We start from the raw sequence: 20164 nt of genomic DNA, 5'->3' as shown, positions 1-20164 counted from the left end.
TCAGACTATCAGTAAAAGTAAGAATTCACTTGAAACTGAACGTTTGACTTGAAATGGGAAATGAAAAATGCTGTGAAATAGTATTTAAATGATTTGTGTTTACATGCAAACTCACACACCGACACACACTGTCCTATCTTCAACAGCATTTTAGCGCCCTCTACTGACCAAACCCATGTCTGTTAACATGTCCAGATACTAAAGCTCAAACTCTTTGAAAAGAAAAAGAAAGCCTGAAGGTCTATGCTGCTGAGCTTCATTCATTGTGTTTATATTTGTGCTTTTCTCCAGGCACTCTTTTTTTCATTTTAAAGGCTTTACAAATGTTAGAAAATTAGGAAAAATTCAGCTGTGGAGCAAAAGAATAGAAACACAACAATTTAATATCTGAACATACAATGTGTATATCCTGAAAGTTTTCTTTTGTATTCAGTGCTGTGATCACAACACATCTCCTTTCTTTTAAGATGGTATAAGAACATAAAAGCATGCTTGAGAAGACACAAAGCACGTTCACACAAAACTCCAGATTTTTTCAGATGAGCTGCCTGTGTGAACGCAAACAGCCGAATTATTTCACGCTGACTTTTTCCGGAGTTTCTCCTGCAGAGTTTGGATCAGCAGGATTTTATGTGGGGAATTCACCTTGAGAGAGTGGGACAGGGTGACGAACGGCTGCATTATGTTTTCTGTTCTCATTTATGTTCTTCTCTGCTCTTATGTTGATATTGTAATCTGGTTGAACTACACACAGCATTGATAGAAAGGCAAATATTCTCATTATAGTGTCAAAACAGAATGACTTTACCCAGAATGCTTTTTTTAACAGATTAAACATATCACTCTCCCGCTGTGAGGAGCATATGTGAAGCAAGGTCAGGAGAATATCTGGAGTAGTCCTCCTGAAATTATCTCAATATTTTCTGGAGTGTATATTTGAAAGCGGCTATCATGTCTTGCCTCATGAGTCCCCCGCCCCCAGTCCTGCAGGGATTCTCTCCCGCTGTGAGGTGCATGTGTGAACAACCAGATGAGGAGGATTTCAGGGGCAGTCCTTAAACATTTTCAGGGAATGGGCTACAATAAGAGTGAACTCTCTGAAATCCAAGAGTTTGTAACCTTCAAACAAAACAAACAGGAAAACATGGCTGATGTTTTGCATCATTATGTACAGCTGTTTTATTTGTGATTTCCCCAAAACATTATCAGTTTTTTTTACTACATACAATGCATGTAATCAAAGTACAATGAATCAACTTCAAAGACAAGAGCAAAAAAAAAAGAAAAAGAGCAACACAAAAAAATAAACAGGTGGTGATTCTGTTCACAAAGAGAGAGAGAGAGAGCGAGAGAGAGACATGGGTTAAGATTCTGTTTGTATAACACTATTTGTTTTGTTTATAATAAGGCTGCTGACGGTGCCATCAACAGCGCTGCCATGGCAACTGTATATGTTGAAAAGACAAGTTTCTGCTAGAAGCACTGAGGTCGGGTGAGATATACTGCATGGTGGTGTGCATGGGTGACGGGGAAAGGTTCTTATCTTGGGACACAACTACAACTTTTAGTTTGTTTTTTTATTTTGTCCTCTTAATGATGACAACACTTCCTGCTATGGGAGGTCGCCGCCTGCTGGTCATTCTTAAAAAACAACAACAAAGTTCAATCAAGTCAAATTAAACAAAATCAATAAGTTGTTTAAGATTCTGTACATCAGCACAGTACGGGGTTTTACACCAGATGCTGTTTTTAGAAGCAGGAGAGCTTACAATATGAACAAACGTTCACTGAAATCATCAAGAAAAAAATAATAAAAGTGCTGAATGGAATTAAAGAACGACCGACAACGTGGCAACCTCCCGTGAGCAAGCTACCCCTAACTCGTAAAAACCGAAACGAAAAATTTGAGAAGTGTGGATGTGAAGAGAGGGAAACAGAACAGCTACTGGAACTGAATGAAACTGTCTTAACATCAGAAGTACAAAGACAAGTTGTCCTGCACTCTGCTTTTAAAACCCCTGATATTGTCCCAAAATAAGGCTGTGGGTTCTAGGCACACCAAGGTTACAACTGAGCTGAGCAATATGTGCATTTATGTTGGTTTTTTATTTATTTATTTAAAAAGACATTAAACTTTCTTTCTGTACTGGATGAATTCATGGTTTTATTTTCTAACCACCCGGCTAGCCCAAAGTGCGACTACAGAGATTAGAGTTTTTATTTAAAAAAAAAAGAGAAGAAGACAAACACAGATGATGACAACAAATCATTTTGAGACGTCACATGTTTTGCAGAGCATAGAGACAAAACAACAAGTGCATCATTGGCAAAAAACTGCTGGTGAGGGAGAGAGAGAGAGAGAGAGAGAGAAGTGCACACAGGTGTGCGTCACATGTGTGTGTTTGTCCTTCTGAGTGTGTGTTTAGTGTTCAGTGTTGGTCTTTTTGTCAGTCTGTGTGTTCGCTTGTGAGCGCAGTCTTTCTGCAGTGCGCGCGCGTGTGTGTGTGTGTGTGTGTGTGTGTGTGTGTGTGTGTGTGTGTGTGTGTGTGTGTGTGTGTGTGTGTGTGTGTGAGCAAGCGCATATTTAAAGAGGTAGCAGAGAAATGCAATCAGAGCAACAGATGAACAACAATCCTGAATGACGGCCAATCACCCGTCAGGACAGTAGAAAAGCCCTCTTCCTGTCTACCCGCTCTCCTAAGGGTCCAGACATTTGACCTTTGAGGAGGAAATCATTCTGAACACGAGCTCTATGTCAACATGTTTCTTTTTCTTATTAAACTTGTACTTTGGGATTGGTTTGGAGTTGTTGCAGTAGATCTGCGGCACTGGCAGCAGCGACACAGCTGTCATCTCAAAACATGATACTACTCCGGAGAGGTTGACTTAATATCACGGAAAAGATCCTCACAGGGAGAAAAACATTTTGATGTCTCTTTAACAAGAAACAGACATCACATCGTTCTCCTCAAAATGAAGGGCACCAGATATCATAGAGAGGAATAATCATTTGACCAGGTCTATTACAGGGGTTGGTTGTCTACCTTTGATTCAGTCAGTTCATTTGTTCAGTGTTAGAGTAGAGTAGTGTTAGAGTCTGTCAAACAAACGCTCCATAAATCAGAACGGAGCACGATTACAATAACAAACCGACCAGAGAAAAGGTAGACCACCAACCCCCCCATGTTCTTAAAGGAAGAATAACTGATTAACTGTTGTCTTCATTATTTTCTGGCTTTGTAAGCAACCAAATCAAAATCAATATTTTATTGGAATACTTTCACGTTTGCCACTAAGGATTAAACAACGTTAAAGACAGCCTTCATCACGGCTGACAGCTGAAGAGATCTACTTCAACAATCCACAAACTGCTCGGACCTTCCTCTATGAAGGTGTTAAAATAACTCGACAATTCCTGAGGACAGACTAACATTTGATGTTTTGGATGTGGTTATTCAGGTTAGCCAGATTATTCTCATTTCATATTTCAGGAATCACTTCACTTAAGTCCAATAAACTTCTTTTTTTTTAATTCATCAGACAAACGAGTTTCATTCTGACAAATTAAGTCACTTTTTTTTTCTATCCAAAAGGTAATAAAACATGTCACACTTATGAAATGAAACTTTTCTATTTCCATAACGGCTCAAAGCTTTCCATCATCATCGTCGTCATCATCTTCAGCTGATTGCAATACAAACTGAGCAGAGAGTGAACTTGCACATGCTGTGAGCTGAAATGTGATTCATTAGTCCATACGATACAAAAAGTGATCACCAAAGGCTTGTCGTGTCATTCACAGCATGTCTTTTAAAAGGCCTGGTTTTCATGAAAGCAGAGTGAAAGCAGCGGACCGATGAAGGACTCGGAAGCAGAGTGAAGAAGGCCGAGTGCCGCGGTTGAGCTGGAGCAGGTGTGTGTGTGTGTGTGTGTGAGAGACTCAGCAAGCTGTGGAGCAGAAAAAAACACTACTTGTATCTCTAGACTATCTAAAAATGGGATCCCAATGTTAGAAAGCCTTTTCAGAGGTTTGAGGAAAAGCTAGAGTCAGAGACAAACGAAGCAGACTGAGGGGGCCACACATACTGCGTAGTATCAGAGTCGAACAAACATCCTTATTATCTAAGTCGGTATTTTTCTCTCTAACTCTTTCTAACTCTTTGTCGCTGAGCGGGCGAGTTAATCTGAAAATGGTCGCTCTGGTCTGATTAAGATGACTGTGACGGTGCATCACCATCGAGCACCCTGACCTCCAGAAGTATAACCGAGTCACCGAGTCAAGTCGTCTTCTGGTCAAAGCTGATGACATCGTCAAAACAGCTGTAAGTTTAGTAGTATCAAAAATAATTTAAAGGTGTTCCCGATCTTAAGGAGGAGCCTCCTGTTCCGCCGGAGTCCAAACGACTTTGTAACACTGTTTGCCTCTGAAGTGTGCACGCTGCAGGTTCATGCTACATTCATATAACAGACTGAAACCAGAACATTATCTTCTCTTTTTTTATTTTCTTTTAGTATTTTCTGACAAAAATGTGCTCGATGAACTTGAACATCTCCTTCAATTTTCTTATATTAAAATATTTCTATATTCCCTAACCTGCTCTGGTTAAGATTCAGCATCGTCTCACGTTAGTTTAGTGTCATTATTCTCTTTAAATAGCTTATTCCACAACCGCTGACTGTTCCTCTGAGGAGCAAAATGTCACTTTATCACTTTCATGCCTCCGTGTTTATTATGCAGCTAAATTCAGAGAGTAGGTTAGCTTAGCTTAGCATAAAACAGCTAGCCTGGACGATTGTGTAGTTAACACAATCTACTCTACAGAACTCACTTCATAACAAGTAAAATGTTTTTTTTAAACCAACAAGAAGTGCTTTTAATTCATTATTTGTTGAACAGTCAGTTGAGCTTTTTTCCTGAAGTTGCTGCTCTCGCTCCGCTAACATTCTCGCACCATTAGATACTTTTTTAATGGTCAGACATGAGAGTGGGATCAATTTCTTATTCAACCGTAGTTCACATTAAGTCCCCTGTCCCTCTCGGCTTATTTTGAAGTTGTTTGTTTCACTCACTGTTGAATCTGAACCAGGTGAATACACTTGGTTTTGAGAAACAAACAAAGAGCAAACACTGCATCTGTAAGCAAACTACCCAAACCTGTCTTTCTTTTTACTGCGTCTCCCTTTCCTGTATGCTCGAGCCAGGTGAGCAAAGCTACCTTAACTCTGAAGCTTCTTTAGGGGGTCTGTGTTCCCACAAATGTTTTAAAACATTTAGAAATGTGTCACCTACCCACTTCAAGAACTTTGTGTTGTCATAAAAGTTATGTGAATGTAGCTTCATGCATTTACACACCTGAGTGGTGACATGATACTGACGAGGCCTTTCTCTCTTTTTACTGACTTTTACTAAGATTTGAGGTTTAAAAAAAAAAAAAAAGAAGATCATCCAGCATTTGAAAATCGTTAAAAAGGAAAAGACTGTACATATAAACAAAAACCTTCCTAAGTAAGTGTTAAAATCGTAAACACAATCATGCTGCAACTAAACATGTGTGTTTTTACACACACACACACACACACACGCACACACACACACACACACACACACACACACACACACAGTATATATGTGCGGAAGGGAGAGGTAGTATGTTGGGTTAAAAACGCAGAGCCGAAGCTTGGCGGCACGTCGTCTGTTCGCAGAGACAACACAGACAGAAAACACACAGAATGAGGCAGCGATGAGGGTCGAGGTGAGTAGAGCAGAACGACACACAGAGTGAGAGTTAGAAACATCGAGAACCATTGGGATCCACTCAGGACTCAGAGGATTCTAACCGACAACCTTCCTCTTTCTTTCTAAAAAACTGGCATCTAGTTTACTGTGGTAAAGACAGAGAACACTGCGGAGGTCGCTGAGGAGATGGAAGTCGTTTTTCTGTGTATGTTGTGGGTTTATGTTTGGTTCCCTTAAAGGCTATTGTAAAACAAGTCATCCTGTAAATGATTACTGAGGTATCTGTTAAATGTTTCCAGCTGAGTGAGGTTTTGTAAGTAAGGCTACTGAGGTGGAGCTGCTGACCTGGGTTGAGGGGACGAGGGGGGAGAGAGGGGAGAGACAGCCGCCTTGTTTCGGTTCAATTGATCGCTAATGAACCCTCTCACAAAACTCACACACCTACTGTAAGTTTGTGAGGCCAGATCTATCGTGAAGCCACGTTTATTCCCAATGTGAAAGGAAAGAAACATGGCCTTTTTTAATCTGGAGGGAACTCCTCAGAACCGTTAAAAAAAAAAAAAGAGCGGCACAGCCTCTCCGTCGTCCCCCCTCTGTCCTGCATTCCTTTTCAAACAGATAATGTAGAAGTTGTAGTTAAATGTAAAAAAGTCTCCTTTTTTTTATGTAGTTCAAAAACTATTCCTAAAACAAAATGATGATTGTGTAACAACAACAACAACCAAAAAAAAAAAAAAAAGTTCCATGAGCTGCAATGCAAGACACCGAGTTGTGAGAAAGGTAAATGTCACACTTTGGGTTTAGGAGGCGACATGTCATCGTCAGTCACTGCACACACCGCCCTGTACAGACCGTCACTACGTCCCCATGTGGCAAATCTTCTTTTTAAAAATACATTTTCTCCTAAGAATTCTCTATACAGATCTACACAGTCTTCTTGAGGTCCAATCCAAAACTTTTTCTTTTTCATCCTGGGGGGCAAAAAAAAAAAAAAAAGGAGCTATTCCTGCATTGTCCATTTCACAGTAAAGTGACACATCCCATTCTGAAGCAGCTAAATCTGCGACTCTTACTATCAGCCCTTGGTGAGTTGTTGTTGTTGTTTTCTTGAGTTTCTTTTTTCCTTCCAAAGAAGCAGAGCCTGAATGGCTGCTGAGTTAAAGCTATGAAGAGTAATCCTGCTGTAGTTGGCTATTGCAGAAAAGGAGGCGGTTAGATGGTTGAGTGATGAATGTAGAGGCACGCCCATGCTGTCGCGGATGCCACTGGCTGAATCCCGTGTCAGTCATGTGAGGCAGTGTTAGTTCACGATCACTTGATTGTGTTGGTACATCCTGCTTCTGGAAAAGCAGATGTAGCGGTTTTTTTTCTTTACTTTTACAGAGCTGATGACCGCCTTTCCATTGAAAATGAAGAGATTCAGCTCCGCCGTTTCCCCTTCCCCTCAGATTACAACTCCAGGTGTTTTCCTCCCTTAACAAACAGGAAGGTGATTGGTTGCCACTGAGCTTCCTTGTCTGAACAAAGAGGGAAGCCACGCCATTGGTTAAAAAGGGGGCTGTTCTGTATTCAGTCCATAAAAAAGGGGGAAGGGGATCTCGATCATTTGCGTTTGGAAAAGGCTCCAGGAGTCCACCGCGCTCGTCTCTGCTTCATTTTAAACGACGTTCCAGCGCAGAAAGCAAAGCGCTAGCTAGACAGCAAACTCTGACACGCATTAATATTGACAATCTTGAAAAGAAAAAAAGAAAATTGAGTGAAAAAATAAAATAAAATCACCAAAATGAAGATATAATGGGTACACTGTATAATTGTCAAAAGCTTTTCGATAGACTTCAGAAAAAGAGAGAAAGAGAGAAGATGTACATCCATAAGCTTGAAAGGGACACAGAGGACACTTCCTGGTTGAGCTGTTGGGTGCCTGTAGAAAACCTGCTGCAGAGACTGATGCTCAGACTGATGTTTTTTTTTAGTTTAGATCGTGCACGGGGTCTCAGCTGGCTGGAAACGCTCAACGAGACCACCACCGGGAATGTTCAGTCACATAAAGCCTTTGCAATCACAACACATGAGTCTCATCATTGCAAGAGTGAAGACGAGCATCGTCGATAACAGAGTGTGACCAAGTCTGGCTCTTTAAAAAGTGACAACAACAGTGTTGAACCCAATCCTTACATCCCCCCTCTGAGGGGTCTTTAGGTGCCTGCAACTGGAGAGTTAGGTGTTTAAATCTTCACCTTGGAGAAGGGACACACCATGCATGATTTTACATAATTAGTTGTAAAAATAGGGGCTACCTTCCCTGCAGAAGAAGCCATGTTCAATGTTACACCTCCTCAGTTTGAAAAGCATTCTGCTGCTTTTTCTGTCAGTCCTCTTTTTGAGTTTTCTTCAGATTTGTGGTTGGGGGCATTTCGAGGAATGACTACTTCTTCACTGCTTTTTGTAAAGCAGTGTAAAGATAGCATTTGTTATGAATGGGTGCTATACTTAAATTAAAGATTGATTGATTGTTTCTTTAGTCCCCAAAAGGAAGTGGGGCAGCTACATTGACACAGGAGGAATGAATGGCAATTCTGACCTAGCCTTGATCTGTGATCAAATGTCTCATGTACTGAGCGTCAGCTTTTAAAAAAGCCAAACTGGTCAAACCCAAATCCAGCAGTCTTCTACTGGGCGCCCAAGAACAAGTCAGATGTTTCACCAGGAGTTGCACCTAAGGTCCCGTAATAGTTGAATAAAACACAGGAGTCCATCTCCTAATTTGCATATAGTGCTGTATCTCCAGAGCATCTTGCCGTCAACATCTGAATTCTCGTATTTTGCCTACATTAATCTCTAACTATGTACAGACGTAGCAAGTGGTATTTACAAAGTTTGTCCACAAGGGGGCGATCCAGGCCTGCGTGAGGGGGTGAGCATGCAATGTGTCGACAGAAAGGTGATATGATATGTAGTGATGTTGAAATGTAAGATCCTAAAAACCTCGCTTATGTAGCTGGTGTTGAAATGATATAAATGTGACTATAAAGTATGAGGCTTGATTTTTTTTTTATATTGAGTATAAAAAAAAGTTTCTTTCTCGGTTTACAAACTCTCCGTTTAGAGCATCAGAAGGATTTCATTCGACCAACACTAGATGCTCCTATATACTGTTCACTACTGTACAGCGCTACCATCTGTAGAATAGTTTCTTTGACCTGAAACGAAACGAAGCTTATGATGATAATAAAATGTAAATGTCTGTTCTCTAAAGCATTTAATGGGGGACTTTTAAATTTAACGATAACGTCCAAATATGCTCATGCAACCTGTTTCTTAAAATGAGTTAAATACAAACAGATAAGCTCAGGAATGAAAATCTTTAGTAATCATTTGAAAAAAGGTTCCACCGTTAGCTTACGTATGCTGTTATTTTGTATTGATTAGAAATCACAGTGATGCCTATATAGAGCTTCAAAAACAATCTCTGTCTTCTGATTGTAAGCTTACGCCACACACACCATAAACACCAAGTACACTACACCAGACAAACTTTTTCCCTGAGGCAACAGCCGGGTAGTTGGCTTCTGTCCAACTATCGAGCTCTAAACTGTCTTAGCAGCAAATCTAAGCAGCCGAAACAAACGCTTCGTTTTGGATAATTACCATCGGCTTAAAACGTGACGTTGTGTTTGCGCATGTCAGTCTACAAACTTCACAGGTCCACGCACGACTATAAAACATCAACAGAGAGGTGCTTCCCTGCACTGAACCCTCCGCCAGAGCCTGTACACACACCCCCTTGTGGTCCATCAATATTCTCATAAACTGTACACACATCACCAAAATTAGAAGGACTCCTCGCACGCTTCTCAGTGCGCTCTAATGTGTGTGTGTGTGTGTGTGTGTGTGTGTGTGTGTGTGTGTGTGTGTCGTTTAAAAGAGGACACACACACACGCACAGCTGAGGAGGCGCCTTCATATCTTTTACATTATACAACACTCAGAACTGTTTTGCTTTCTCAGAAGCAAACACTCTCTTAAATATATATATTTATATATATATTTATATATATATATATCAGCTTATACGTATCATTTATATTTATATAGCATTATACATACATTCTTGCTTTGTGAAATTCCCCTCAGGGAACTCAAACCGTAGCATTTCCTCTCCATCCATCCTACCTCCTTTACTCTTTTTCCTTCCCTTCCTTTTTTTTTTTTTTACACTAAAACACTCCAACATAAGCTTCAGCTGACTGTCTGAAACCTCTCTTGGTTTGCACAAAACACTGAAACACAGGGCATAAAAACGCACCTGCTAGACTCCCATCTTAACAAAGTAAATTGAAGTTTTATTTCCATGCCTTTTCTGAAGCTTGCTCCTTTGCTGGCTAAGTAGATCTTTTATATATATTTGGATGTCCTTGCTGTTAAAAAATCTGTAAATGTTTATAGCTGTCTAACACTGGTGAAGTAATATGGCTAGAAATATATCTGTACCTCACGCGTGGCAGCATGGTTAAAAGAAGTAAATCTGAGACTATTCCTGTCAGTCACCGCGACGGTGTGAACATGGAACAATGTTATGAGGTTGATGGTATTAAAGGACGTGGAAGTCACATCCGTCGAGCTGTCATCACTGTAAAAAAAAACAGAAAAAAGGCAGGAGTCCAGCGGTAGGGTTCCGAGGTGGTGATGATAAAGGTGTTGGTTTTTTTTATGTTTCCGGTAGAAGGGATCTGGATGTAATGAAATTTAATGCGGCACTGTGTTTTCAAATCCAGAGGTCAGAGATCATCCGGTTATCCAAGTACTGCAGAAACATTTCATGGTGTCTGAAATCCATTAATCCAGAGGTCCAGGTGTCTGCTGCTTGAGGTCCAGAGATGCGGAGGAGGAGGAGGAAGAGAAGCAGGAGGAGGAGGAGGATGAGCAGATTATGAAGAGGTGATTATCCTTCGTTCTCCCACATGTCCAGGTTTATCAGGGCTGGGGGAAAAAGGCGGTTTGGGTTGTTAAATCATCCTGTGTGTGTGCGCCTCTCCTCCTCTGCTATGACACCTCGCTGCCGAACACTTCCAGCACCAGCGGGGTGAGCTGCATGCTGTGCTCGGGCTGGAAGGAGAGCGAGCGGTACTGCTTGGAGTGCTCCTCGTTCAGGCTGCGCAGGTCGGCCAGCTTCTGGATCATTTTGGCGTAGAGGAGGCGCCCGCCTGGATGGTTGACCCGGATGTAGGCCTGAAGGGTCTCAGACAGGTGGTCCTGGAGCTGCTCGATGCGCCCGTGGTCCTGGACGCCGGGACGATCTGCCGTTGGTTAGGGGAGACGATGCAGAGGAGGGAATGCAACCATTGTGTGCAGAGGAGGTGGGGATCAGGGGGGTGCACAGGGTGGAGGGGGGAGCAAAGGAGAGGTTGAGGTGGGGAGGATGAGGATGAATGGGAGGAGAAAGAGAACATCAGTCAAAGCAGATTGATGTCTTTTAAATCAATGCCACAGTAAAGTAAGTGGATTGTAATTGTGGTCTTTGCACTAAGTTTACAGAGCACAAGCCATGTTATTATACTGACTGCTTACACTAAACACTTTCTAAATATGGTTATTTCATGCACAATATATAAATGTAAATCACCACTGCTTTCTATTTCTCATGGGGTTTTTATTGTCCTCCTGACATGTCCTTAATTGATTTTAAAAAAATAGTTTGTTGATTTCCTTTAATGTTTAAGTTGCACAAGTGTGTGTGAATCTTCCACAGTTAGTGAAGGTGCTGTCATGTAAGTCTGTCACTTGGTACATGGTGGGGAGAAGGCAGGTGAGAGCAGATATGGTTAATGTACCTCACCCTCAGCGGATACTCCAGTTAAAGAAAAATCAGCTTGTTACTTTAGAATTTGATTTTTTTTAAGGCATCTGTGTGTGTGACTTCATCAGCACATCTCCATGTTGTATGAAACAATTAAAAGAGGAAATGGCTTGAGAGGTTACAGGAGAACTGGTTTCAATTCTTATATATTTCCCCAGTTTCAATGACCATATTTTCAAACTTTGCACAGTAAATATTACCTATATGTTTTTGTTTTCTTCTTTTCTCTTTGTGTGAATTGTTTTCCTTTGAATAGCTTTCATAATTGACTCAATAAAAATCCCCAACAAAGGCTGCCTCTTATGCTAGAACACTCTTAGAGCAGTGATTGAATACTTCTGTTACAGACGTAATCACATTGACATGATCACGTTAGCAGCTTCATTTCACTTGAGCTACTCAAAAAGATTTCTGGACTTTGAAAGAGGTGAAGTAATGAACTTAAGGCTTGATGCAGGAGGCTTTAAACAAACACTCTGATGTCATATTAATTAAAGTTCTTTGGCTCACTGATTCACGTTACTGATCAACAGTGGAACCAAACAATCTTTGAAATGTGGAGATAGTGGACAAGTCTGAATCATCTTTTTCCTGAGGTGGCTAAGTTGCATGATGGCATCATTTGTCATTCACTGTTTTTTTTGTTTTTTTAAAACATGTCACTGGATCTTACTTACTGTGTTTGGCACTTCCTACTCATTTGTTCAACAGCATGTTTTGTTTTGCAGGAGAAGCTTTTTCCATGCATTACCGGCTGCATCATACAACAATGTTTGGGTGAATCCAGGTCATCTAGCAACCCAAAATCCCTTCACCGCACTGTTTATACTCTTCTGTGTTGCTAGTCACTCAATCTGCTAACAATCTGACTCGTAAAAAACATGGCTCAGCTGGGAGTGTACCTACACTGTGAACACACAAACACAAGCAGTACCTGGGGAGAGCAGGCAGATGGCCATGAGCAGCACGTGCTCCTCCTCGTGCAGGTTGAGTTTCTTCAGACCGACCTGGAACTTCACCAGCGGCTCCAATAGCTCCAGAGTGTGACCGGCTGCAGAGGACAACACAAACACACCGTCGGAGTCAATCCTGCACGAAGCCAGGGTCACACATGTTGTGCTAATTAATGAACCTTTCTGCAGCAGCGTGCGGCACAGAAGAATCGTCACTCTGTGTATTTATGCATTGCACACAGAGAGCATCACTTTCTGTGCGAGTATTAAGAAGTGAGTGTGTGCTTGTGGCAGCTTTACTGCTTTAATGAAAATACCTGAAGTGAAAACCTCATAGTAATGTGAAAGTGTGCATAGAAAAAGCAGTGTGTGGGTGATCCTTGAAAAAAACCCAAAAAAAAACAGACTTATATAACTTGTTCAGATCCCCCACCATTCAAAAAGAGATAACTCTTCAGTCCTCAGACTGCAGCAATATACACAAACTTATTTGATTGGATGTCTTTAAGCCAACCAGCGTTCCCAATCAATATAATAGACTGCAGCAGAGCAACACCCCATTTTTTTTTTTTGTTGCAGGAATGGAAAACCATTAGCCAGGGTGAAATCACAACAGCAGCACATTTTAATACAGCTAAGTCGTTTTGTGCTAGACAAGCAGAGGGATGGTATTGTCAGAAAAACCCATGTCGACTAATAAAGTACAGCAAATATGACTCTGCAAGTGTCTACAGCCTATTGTAGAGACAACTCGGGTTGTCTCATAACTTGGGTTAGATGACTTTCTACACCCAGTAAAGCGGCTAAATACGAGACAGTGATGACACCGATAACGATTCAGCCTAAAGTTCAACACAACCTGTTACGACGATATCTTCAGGGAGGAACACTCTGCTTCTTGCTCGCTCTCTCTTTTGCTTATCTAAGCTTCGTCGATCACCGCCCTCTATAGGCTCAGCCATTGTATCAAACAGTACTAGCTAGTTAGCTGTATGCACTTCTCCAAAGAGAACCGCAGCCCAAACACATACAAAGTGCTATAAGCACACGACCGGGCCGATTTGCAGACATGGGATAGACGCCGTTCCCCCTGTTGAGTGTTGTTGTACCACTAGATCAACTTTAAAAGTACTATTTTAAGATTAAAAAGTTACATATTGTTGCTTTAAGGCAGCAGCAGGCTCCATAGACGACTCATTAATCTGTGTGTATTTATACATGGTGGACAGAGAGCATCATTTCCTGACCTACATGTGAGAAGGACTGAGACCTGAGTGTGTGCTTGTGGCTCTTTCATTGCATCAATGAAAATACTCCAAGTCCAAACCTCATAGTAATGTGAAAGTGTGCATAGAAAAGTAGTGTGTGTGGGTGATCCATGTCAGAGTCTGTTATATAAGATGGTAAAGAAATAAAATCACAGCTGTGTCATCAGTGAGAGTGTTTTCAGGCAGGTTTCTGTCAATCACACGTGTTGGATGAAGTGTCCTTAATGGAGGGTCTTGAAGGGTGTATAAGGAGTAAGGGGAGAGTGTGTCATCAAAAAGAAAGGTCTCTGACAGGCCGCGTACAGCCACATGACAGGGTCCAAATACACCATTTATATGTTTATGTTATGATTCAATAGTTTGTTAGCTTTACTGTGTTACTATAAGATAAGGAAACTAAACCGACCCTTTGTGACGTCAGTGACGCAGTACTTGAAGTCGGGTCCTCCGCAGCTCCAGGACATGTCCTCCAGGTTGAACGACTGGTTTGAACGCAGCATGATGATCTCGATGGCACTCGACTTCAACAGAGCGATCTGGTCTTCTGCCGTCAGATCTCTGAAACAAAAAAACCAAAACATGGTAAATGTTCCCATTGTGACATCACAAAGGGCAGTAACCCCTCCCCCAGGGGGGTGACACTCCCACAGCTCGGTGTTTGTTCTGCCCTCTGAGTCTGCCTTCTCACCATTAAGAATTTGGCATGGTGCAAAAATGCCCAAGGCACAGCCACCTTCCAGAGAGGGGGCGTGTTCAGACACAGCTCATTTACATATTTAAAGCTACAGAGACAGAAACAGCCTGTTCTGAGCAGGGCTGAAATAGAGGGGTTTATAGGTGGGGTGGATTAATGGCAAGAAGATTTACAGACTTGTTTTGAGGACCTCTGAGACTTATTTAAAGTTGTTGCAAAGGAGGATTATACACTCACCGGCCACTTTATTAGGTACAGCTGTTCACCTACTTTTTTTTTGCAAATATCTAATCAGCCAATTACATGGCAGAAACTCAATGCATTTAGGCATGTAGACATGGTCAAGAAAGACGATCTTTCGAAGACGAAGTTCAAACCGAGCATCAGAATGGGGAAAAAAGTTGATTTAAGTGACTTTGAACGTGGCATAGTTGTTGGTGCCAGACGGGCTGGTCTGAGTATTTCAGCAACTGCAAATCTACTAGGATTTTCACACACAACCATCTCAAGCGTTTACAGAGAATGGTCAGAAACAGAAAAAAAATCCAGTGAGCGACCTTGTTGATGCCAGAGGTCAGAGGTCACAGGAGAATGGCCAGACTGGCTGGAACTAAAAGAAAGGCAACAGTAACTCAAATAACCCCTCGTTACAACCGAGTACCTAATACCTAATAAAGTCGCCGCTGAGTGTATATGACCTTTGACAGGAAATACTTTTTAAATAGGCAAAAAACAGCTGAGGTGGTCTGAATGTTTAATGGCAATGAAAACTTCTAAAGTGTCTCAGATGGATGAAGATTTGACCAAAGCAAGGTAAAGGGTTAGTGCTTGGACAGTGACAGCTGCTATGCATAAGAATCATTGGCATTAAAAACAGATCAGAACTGAAGTGGTTCAATTTAATTGGGATGAAGATTCACTTTGAATTGGGCACGGGAGAAAAACAACCGATATGTTATCACAGCATTCTCACTCTCAACACGTACAAAACACAAACACCCACACATCATGTTTTCCATCCTAACAAGATCCACTTAACTGATATGTTTTTTCCAGTCAGAGTTGTCCTTACCCACCCACACTTGTTATTGTGTGTGTGTGTGTGTGTATGTGTGTATGACAAGCGTGCACAACAACTGCATTATATGGTTACTGTAGGAACAGAGTTTCTTTTTCCAGTATGAAGCTGAGCTACAGTCACTTCAGGGAAGAATTCATACATTCTCACGTTCATTTAAACTATGAGGGTTTGTAATTGTTGGTTTGTGGATGAGTAGAGGCCAAAAAAATCGTACTCAGGGTTTGACAAATCTTGGCAAAATAAACAACTTATGACATCACAAATTAAGAATTTCATTGTTTGAACAGACAGGGATGGGCTGATTAGAAACGCACGCACGCAAGCTGGCACACAGACGGACATAAAAAACGACATTGTGAAACCAAGGTGACATTTGTTGTGACTAAAATTTATTTTACATACTTCATTAATCCCTGAGCGAAATTCTGGTTTACAGTCTGTATTTCAGGACTATGTGCATGAGAAGCATGTCCCTCAATAACTCACATGCACAAAACAAGACCTGTGGACATGCATAAGTGGAGAGACATCAGAGTGGGGCTGCTACACAGGGAGCGCACCAAGGCTGTTTGGGGGTTCAGTGCCTTGCTCAAGGGCAACTTGTCAGTACTGTATTTAGAATTCTACTCAGCTCCCCTCTCTCTCTCGTAGGTTGCAAGCAGGCGGCCCAGGTCCGAATCTAACCTGTGGCTCCTTTCCCGCATGTCATTCCCCACTCTCTCTCTCTCTCTCTCTCTCTCTCTCTCTCTCTGGTTTCCGACTATATCCACTGTCCTATCTCTCAATTTTAGGCACAAAAAGCCCCCAAAAAAATCAATCTTAAAAAAAAAGGAAAGAAATGCAAATGTTTGCTGGTTCCAGTTTCCAAATAGTAAAGCTTTGCTCTGTTTGTTAGTGTTGAATTAAAAGAGAAAGTAATAAACAATACGACTTCTAAAACTACCTGCAGGAAGGTTTCTTATTGCCTCTGAAGGGCTCTGATATACGTAAGATAACCCTCTGATCTATCTTCTCTAATCTATTCTGTTTAATGTGTATTTTGTATTTTGAGCTTACTTGTCTGTGCTGCTGCAACGCACGAATTTCCCCTCTGGGGATCAATAAAGTATTATCCTATCCTATCCGATACCATAAATCATACCTGAGCCATGTTGAAAATTAAACTTTATGACCCCCGCAGCAATCTGCTGTTTCACTCACTTCTGGTAATCATTTGTTGACGGCTAAATTCAGTTGCATTAGACAGACGGCACGTACATCCACACCCACCCACACGCACAGCGCGCTGCTTCGCTTCCCACGCACTCGCGGGACATTGTTGGGTGAGGTGAGATGCTATTATCCCTCCCAAACAAACAAGCTCTTCCAGGAACACACTGGAACAGGCTGTAGCTTCATGAACACACGCTGAGCTCCGAGGTAAGTATATAAATGTATGCACACACAGAGATCATGCTTTTGTTTGTTGTGATGCACTACAATAATTGTTTACTTGCCGATGGCTTTGTATGTTCTCACTGTTGGTTGATTCCATGCAGTGTGTCACAGCTGTATTGTACATACATATATTCAGATGTTTAAGGAGAAATGTGTGAACTAACAGATCTCTTAAGAAACCTCACTGAACAAATAACATAATTTCTTACCTTTAAGGATGCTAGGATAAAAAAGACACTAACAGACAGCAATGCTTCTATGTTTTAAAATCCATCTCCACTCCAATGAACCATCACAGTGCATGTAGTTTGTACCTGAAGCCGGGGATCATCTTTGCAAAGCCGATGACCTTCTGGATGCTGTACGAGACCAGGTCCGCCAGGTGGGGCAGCATCGAGAGCTTGGTGTCCTCCTCGCTGGAGTCTGGACTGCTCGCCCCGTCCTGGTACATCATTAACAGGTTGCTGAAGTTCATCTTGGTGTCCACAGACTCTGTTTGAGGAGGGGATTAAAGACAGGGTGAGAACGGAGGGGTTATGCAGGGAGAGGGGAGAGGCGGAGGGAGGAAGGGATTAAAAGAATGTGTTTACACACAGAAATAGCAAAGAGACGGAGTGGGGGGAAACCAGGTAACAGCAGCAGGTGAGTTCTCAGTGACAGCAGGAATACAATATAAACAACAATTCCCAGTTACTTCAAAGAAGAGCTGCAGTATTTATGTGAACTATTAAATGTACTGCCAGCTTTTCTTTGGCTATAAATCAGTTTAAAAACATATTTTAAAAAGTCAGATTTCTCTGATATCAGCTCCTTAATATTTCCTTGTTTCTTTAATTCTCCTCCGACAGAAAGCTGGATATCTCTGGGTTATGTAATGTTATATATTTATGTTGAGTACTGACATTACCAACAGTTATCAAAGCCAGAAAAATCTGTAATTTTATAGTTGTAACGGGACGAGTCTTGTCGCGGCAGCCTGGCATGATGAGCCGCCATGACAGACACAAATTGTTTATCGTTGCCGTGGAAACACCGGATGTTCCGTCAAAGACGTCTACATGAGGAAGCGTGAGCTGCTGCTGGAAGCTGCCGTACTGTTGCTGTACGTGCTGCTGTGATAAAAAAAACGTGGGAGGGGAGGGGGAGTAGCAGAGAGAACTCCCATGATTCCCCGCTAGTCTCTACGTCATCTTTTGTAATTGTTTCGATTGAGAGGCCCCCCAACGGCAGATTTTTTAAACTGTACGTTTAATATTATTTTAAAAAATAAATACTTGGCGGCCATGAGACGATATCATACTCAAAATATCGCCATACTATGCTGTATAGATTTTTTCCCCCACCTCTACTTTTCAGATTGTTCTAAGCAAGTGAATATGATGTTACATTTACATTTAATAACATAACATGAGAAATAAAACACCTTGAACTAATCTCTCCTCCTTTTGGCATCTCTGTTCAAACTTACATACGTCAGTAGACTATCTCACTCCGCATGCAACTACAACAAAGAGAGGGAATACAGACACACCAAGGACGACACACAAAGCAGAGAAACTTCCACAATATGGAACACGATCAGTACCTCTATGTAAGTTTGTGTGTGAGTAATCATGTGTTCATACATCCTTGTTCATTATCAGAGTAATTATTAGGACAGAGGAGAGGGAGTGAGTCGGTGAGCCTCACCTGGTGAGTGGTTGAATGAGTCAGAGGAGGCGTCAGACAGAGACTGAAGGGAGGCGGCTCTGCTGGCGCTGCGCGTTACTGGGCCTTCACGCACCGGAGGCTGTGGATGCACCGAGAAGGAACACAAATATTAACACAATCACAGCTTGGTACACCGCAGCCTTGGAGCTTAGGACTCTAATCCTGTACAAGAACAGATAATCAGCACACACCAGGAGCCGCTTTCGCACTGCGGGATCAACAGGTTACCTGGATGACTCCACCACGTTCCACATTTGACAAGGTGCAAAGACGTCTGCTTAGAGCCATAAATCAGATGTTTTTTTTGTATCAAGTTGGGTTGTATGATGTACTTACTTACTACCCCCGTATTGATTAGTAGAGCATACAAACTCACTTTTAGAGGTCTGAAGCAGCCTATTAAATCCTGCTTTGTAAAACAATGATTCATTTACATTATGATAGGAAACATCATACCAGAAGTAAATGATGGTTTACTATTTTTGGGGGCAGCTGTAGCTCAGTCTGTAGGGGCATGGGTTTGGGAACTGGCGGGTCGCTGGTTCAAGTCCCGGGGCGGACCAAATATGAGGGGCTGACCAGATTACAGCCAAGGCGCACCGAATCCCCAACCACCCATGTATAAAAAAAAAAAAACATCTTTACCTCTACAGCTCCAAAGAAATACGTTTCCATGGCAGCAGGCTGTTATTTCTGAACTACATGAAGTACACAACTTGTTTTGATTAAAAAAAATCTGTTTTGTTTCAGTTTTTCAAAATTTTCTTTGCACTGGAAAATGTAGTAACTGATGGGCTGATGGCAAGCTTCAGGAGACCCTCCCTGCTGCTGCATGACATCATGAGGAGCGCATCCACCCAAATTCAATTAAAGATGAACAAACTGATGATGTCAACAATGTGCGGTGTGGTTTAATGTAACAAAAGAAACTTTGCACTGGACTGACCCTGAAGCGGGAGAAGTCCGAATAGGAGGCATCGTAGGTCTTGTGATGAGCTTCCACCAGGGAGGAGATGATCCGGGTCTGCTCGTCGTTCAGACGAGGCCTCATCGCCTCCCGGGCTGCCTCCTCCTCTTTCCTCTTTACGATCATGTCCTTCTTCCTCTGAACTTCCTCGTCCGTCAGGATGACTGCAATAGATAACACACGTTGGAGAAATTATTCAAATAGTCTGCGGTAAAAATCCTTAAGGATGCTTTCTCTTACAGCGAGCAGACGCTGTGTGCAAACGCTCCCGAGCACACAGCCAGCGCTTTTCTGCCCGGAAGAACGCTCGGTGGACATAAGATCTTATTGGGGATTCAGCACCCGGTTGTTATACACTGTTATGGAGTTGCACAGGTTTTTCTTTACAATCCTTTTTATACTCTATCATCACTTTTTAAGCGGTTATGGCATTTAAAAATTAGGAGGGACGTCATAAAAT

At 41.9% G+C, this 20164-nt stretch overlaps 1 protein-coding gene and 1 long non-coding RNA gene across 4 annotated transcripts in view; one reads left to right on the top strand and one right to left on the bottom strand.

Annotated features, from left to right (window-relative positions):
* The window catches only part of LOC132990309 (uncharacterized), a 163099-nt gene extending 161533 nt beyond the window's left edge, over positions 1 to 1566 (top strand). The window contains exon 2 of the long non-coding RNA XR_009676041.1: positions 1347 to 1566. This is a non-coding gene — a long non-coding RNA (uncharacterized LOC132990309). The remainder of the gene's footprint in view (positions 1 to 1346) is intronic.
* The window catches only part of LOC132990305 (vitamin D3 receptor A), an 88592-nt gene continuing 69577 nt past the window's right edge, over positions 1150 to 20164 (bottom strand). For all 3 annotated transcript variants that reach the window (XM_061058481.1, XM_061058482.1, XM_061058480.1), the window contains 6 exons: positions 19684 to 19868; positions 18717 to 18816; positions 17342 to 17519; positions 14222 to 14373; positions 12529 to 12645; positions 1150 to 11034 (listed from right to left, as the gene is read on the bottom strand). In XM_061058481.1, coding sequence (XP_060914464.1) covers positions 10781 to 11034; positions 12529 to 12645; positions 14222 to 14373; positions 17342 to 17519; positions 18717 to 18816; positions 19684 to 19868 — 986 coding nt within the window. In that variant the 3' untranslated portion in view covers positions 1150 to 10780. The remainder of the gene's footprint in view (positions 11035 to 12528; positions 12646 to 14221; positions 14374 to 17341; positions 17520 to 18716; positions 18817 to 19683; positions 19869 to 20164) is intronic.

Source organism: Labrus mixtus, chromosome 15 (genome assembly GCF_963584025.1).
Source record: "Labrus mixtus chromosome 15, fLabMix1.1, whole genome shotgun sequence".
Lineage (NCBI taxonomy): Eukaryota > Metazoa > Chordata > Actinopteri > Labriformes > Labridae > Labrus > Labrus mixtus.
Note: the sequence above shows the minus strand (reverse complement) of the source record. Positions and strands in the feature narration are given on the sequence as shown.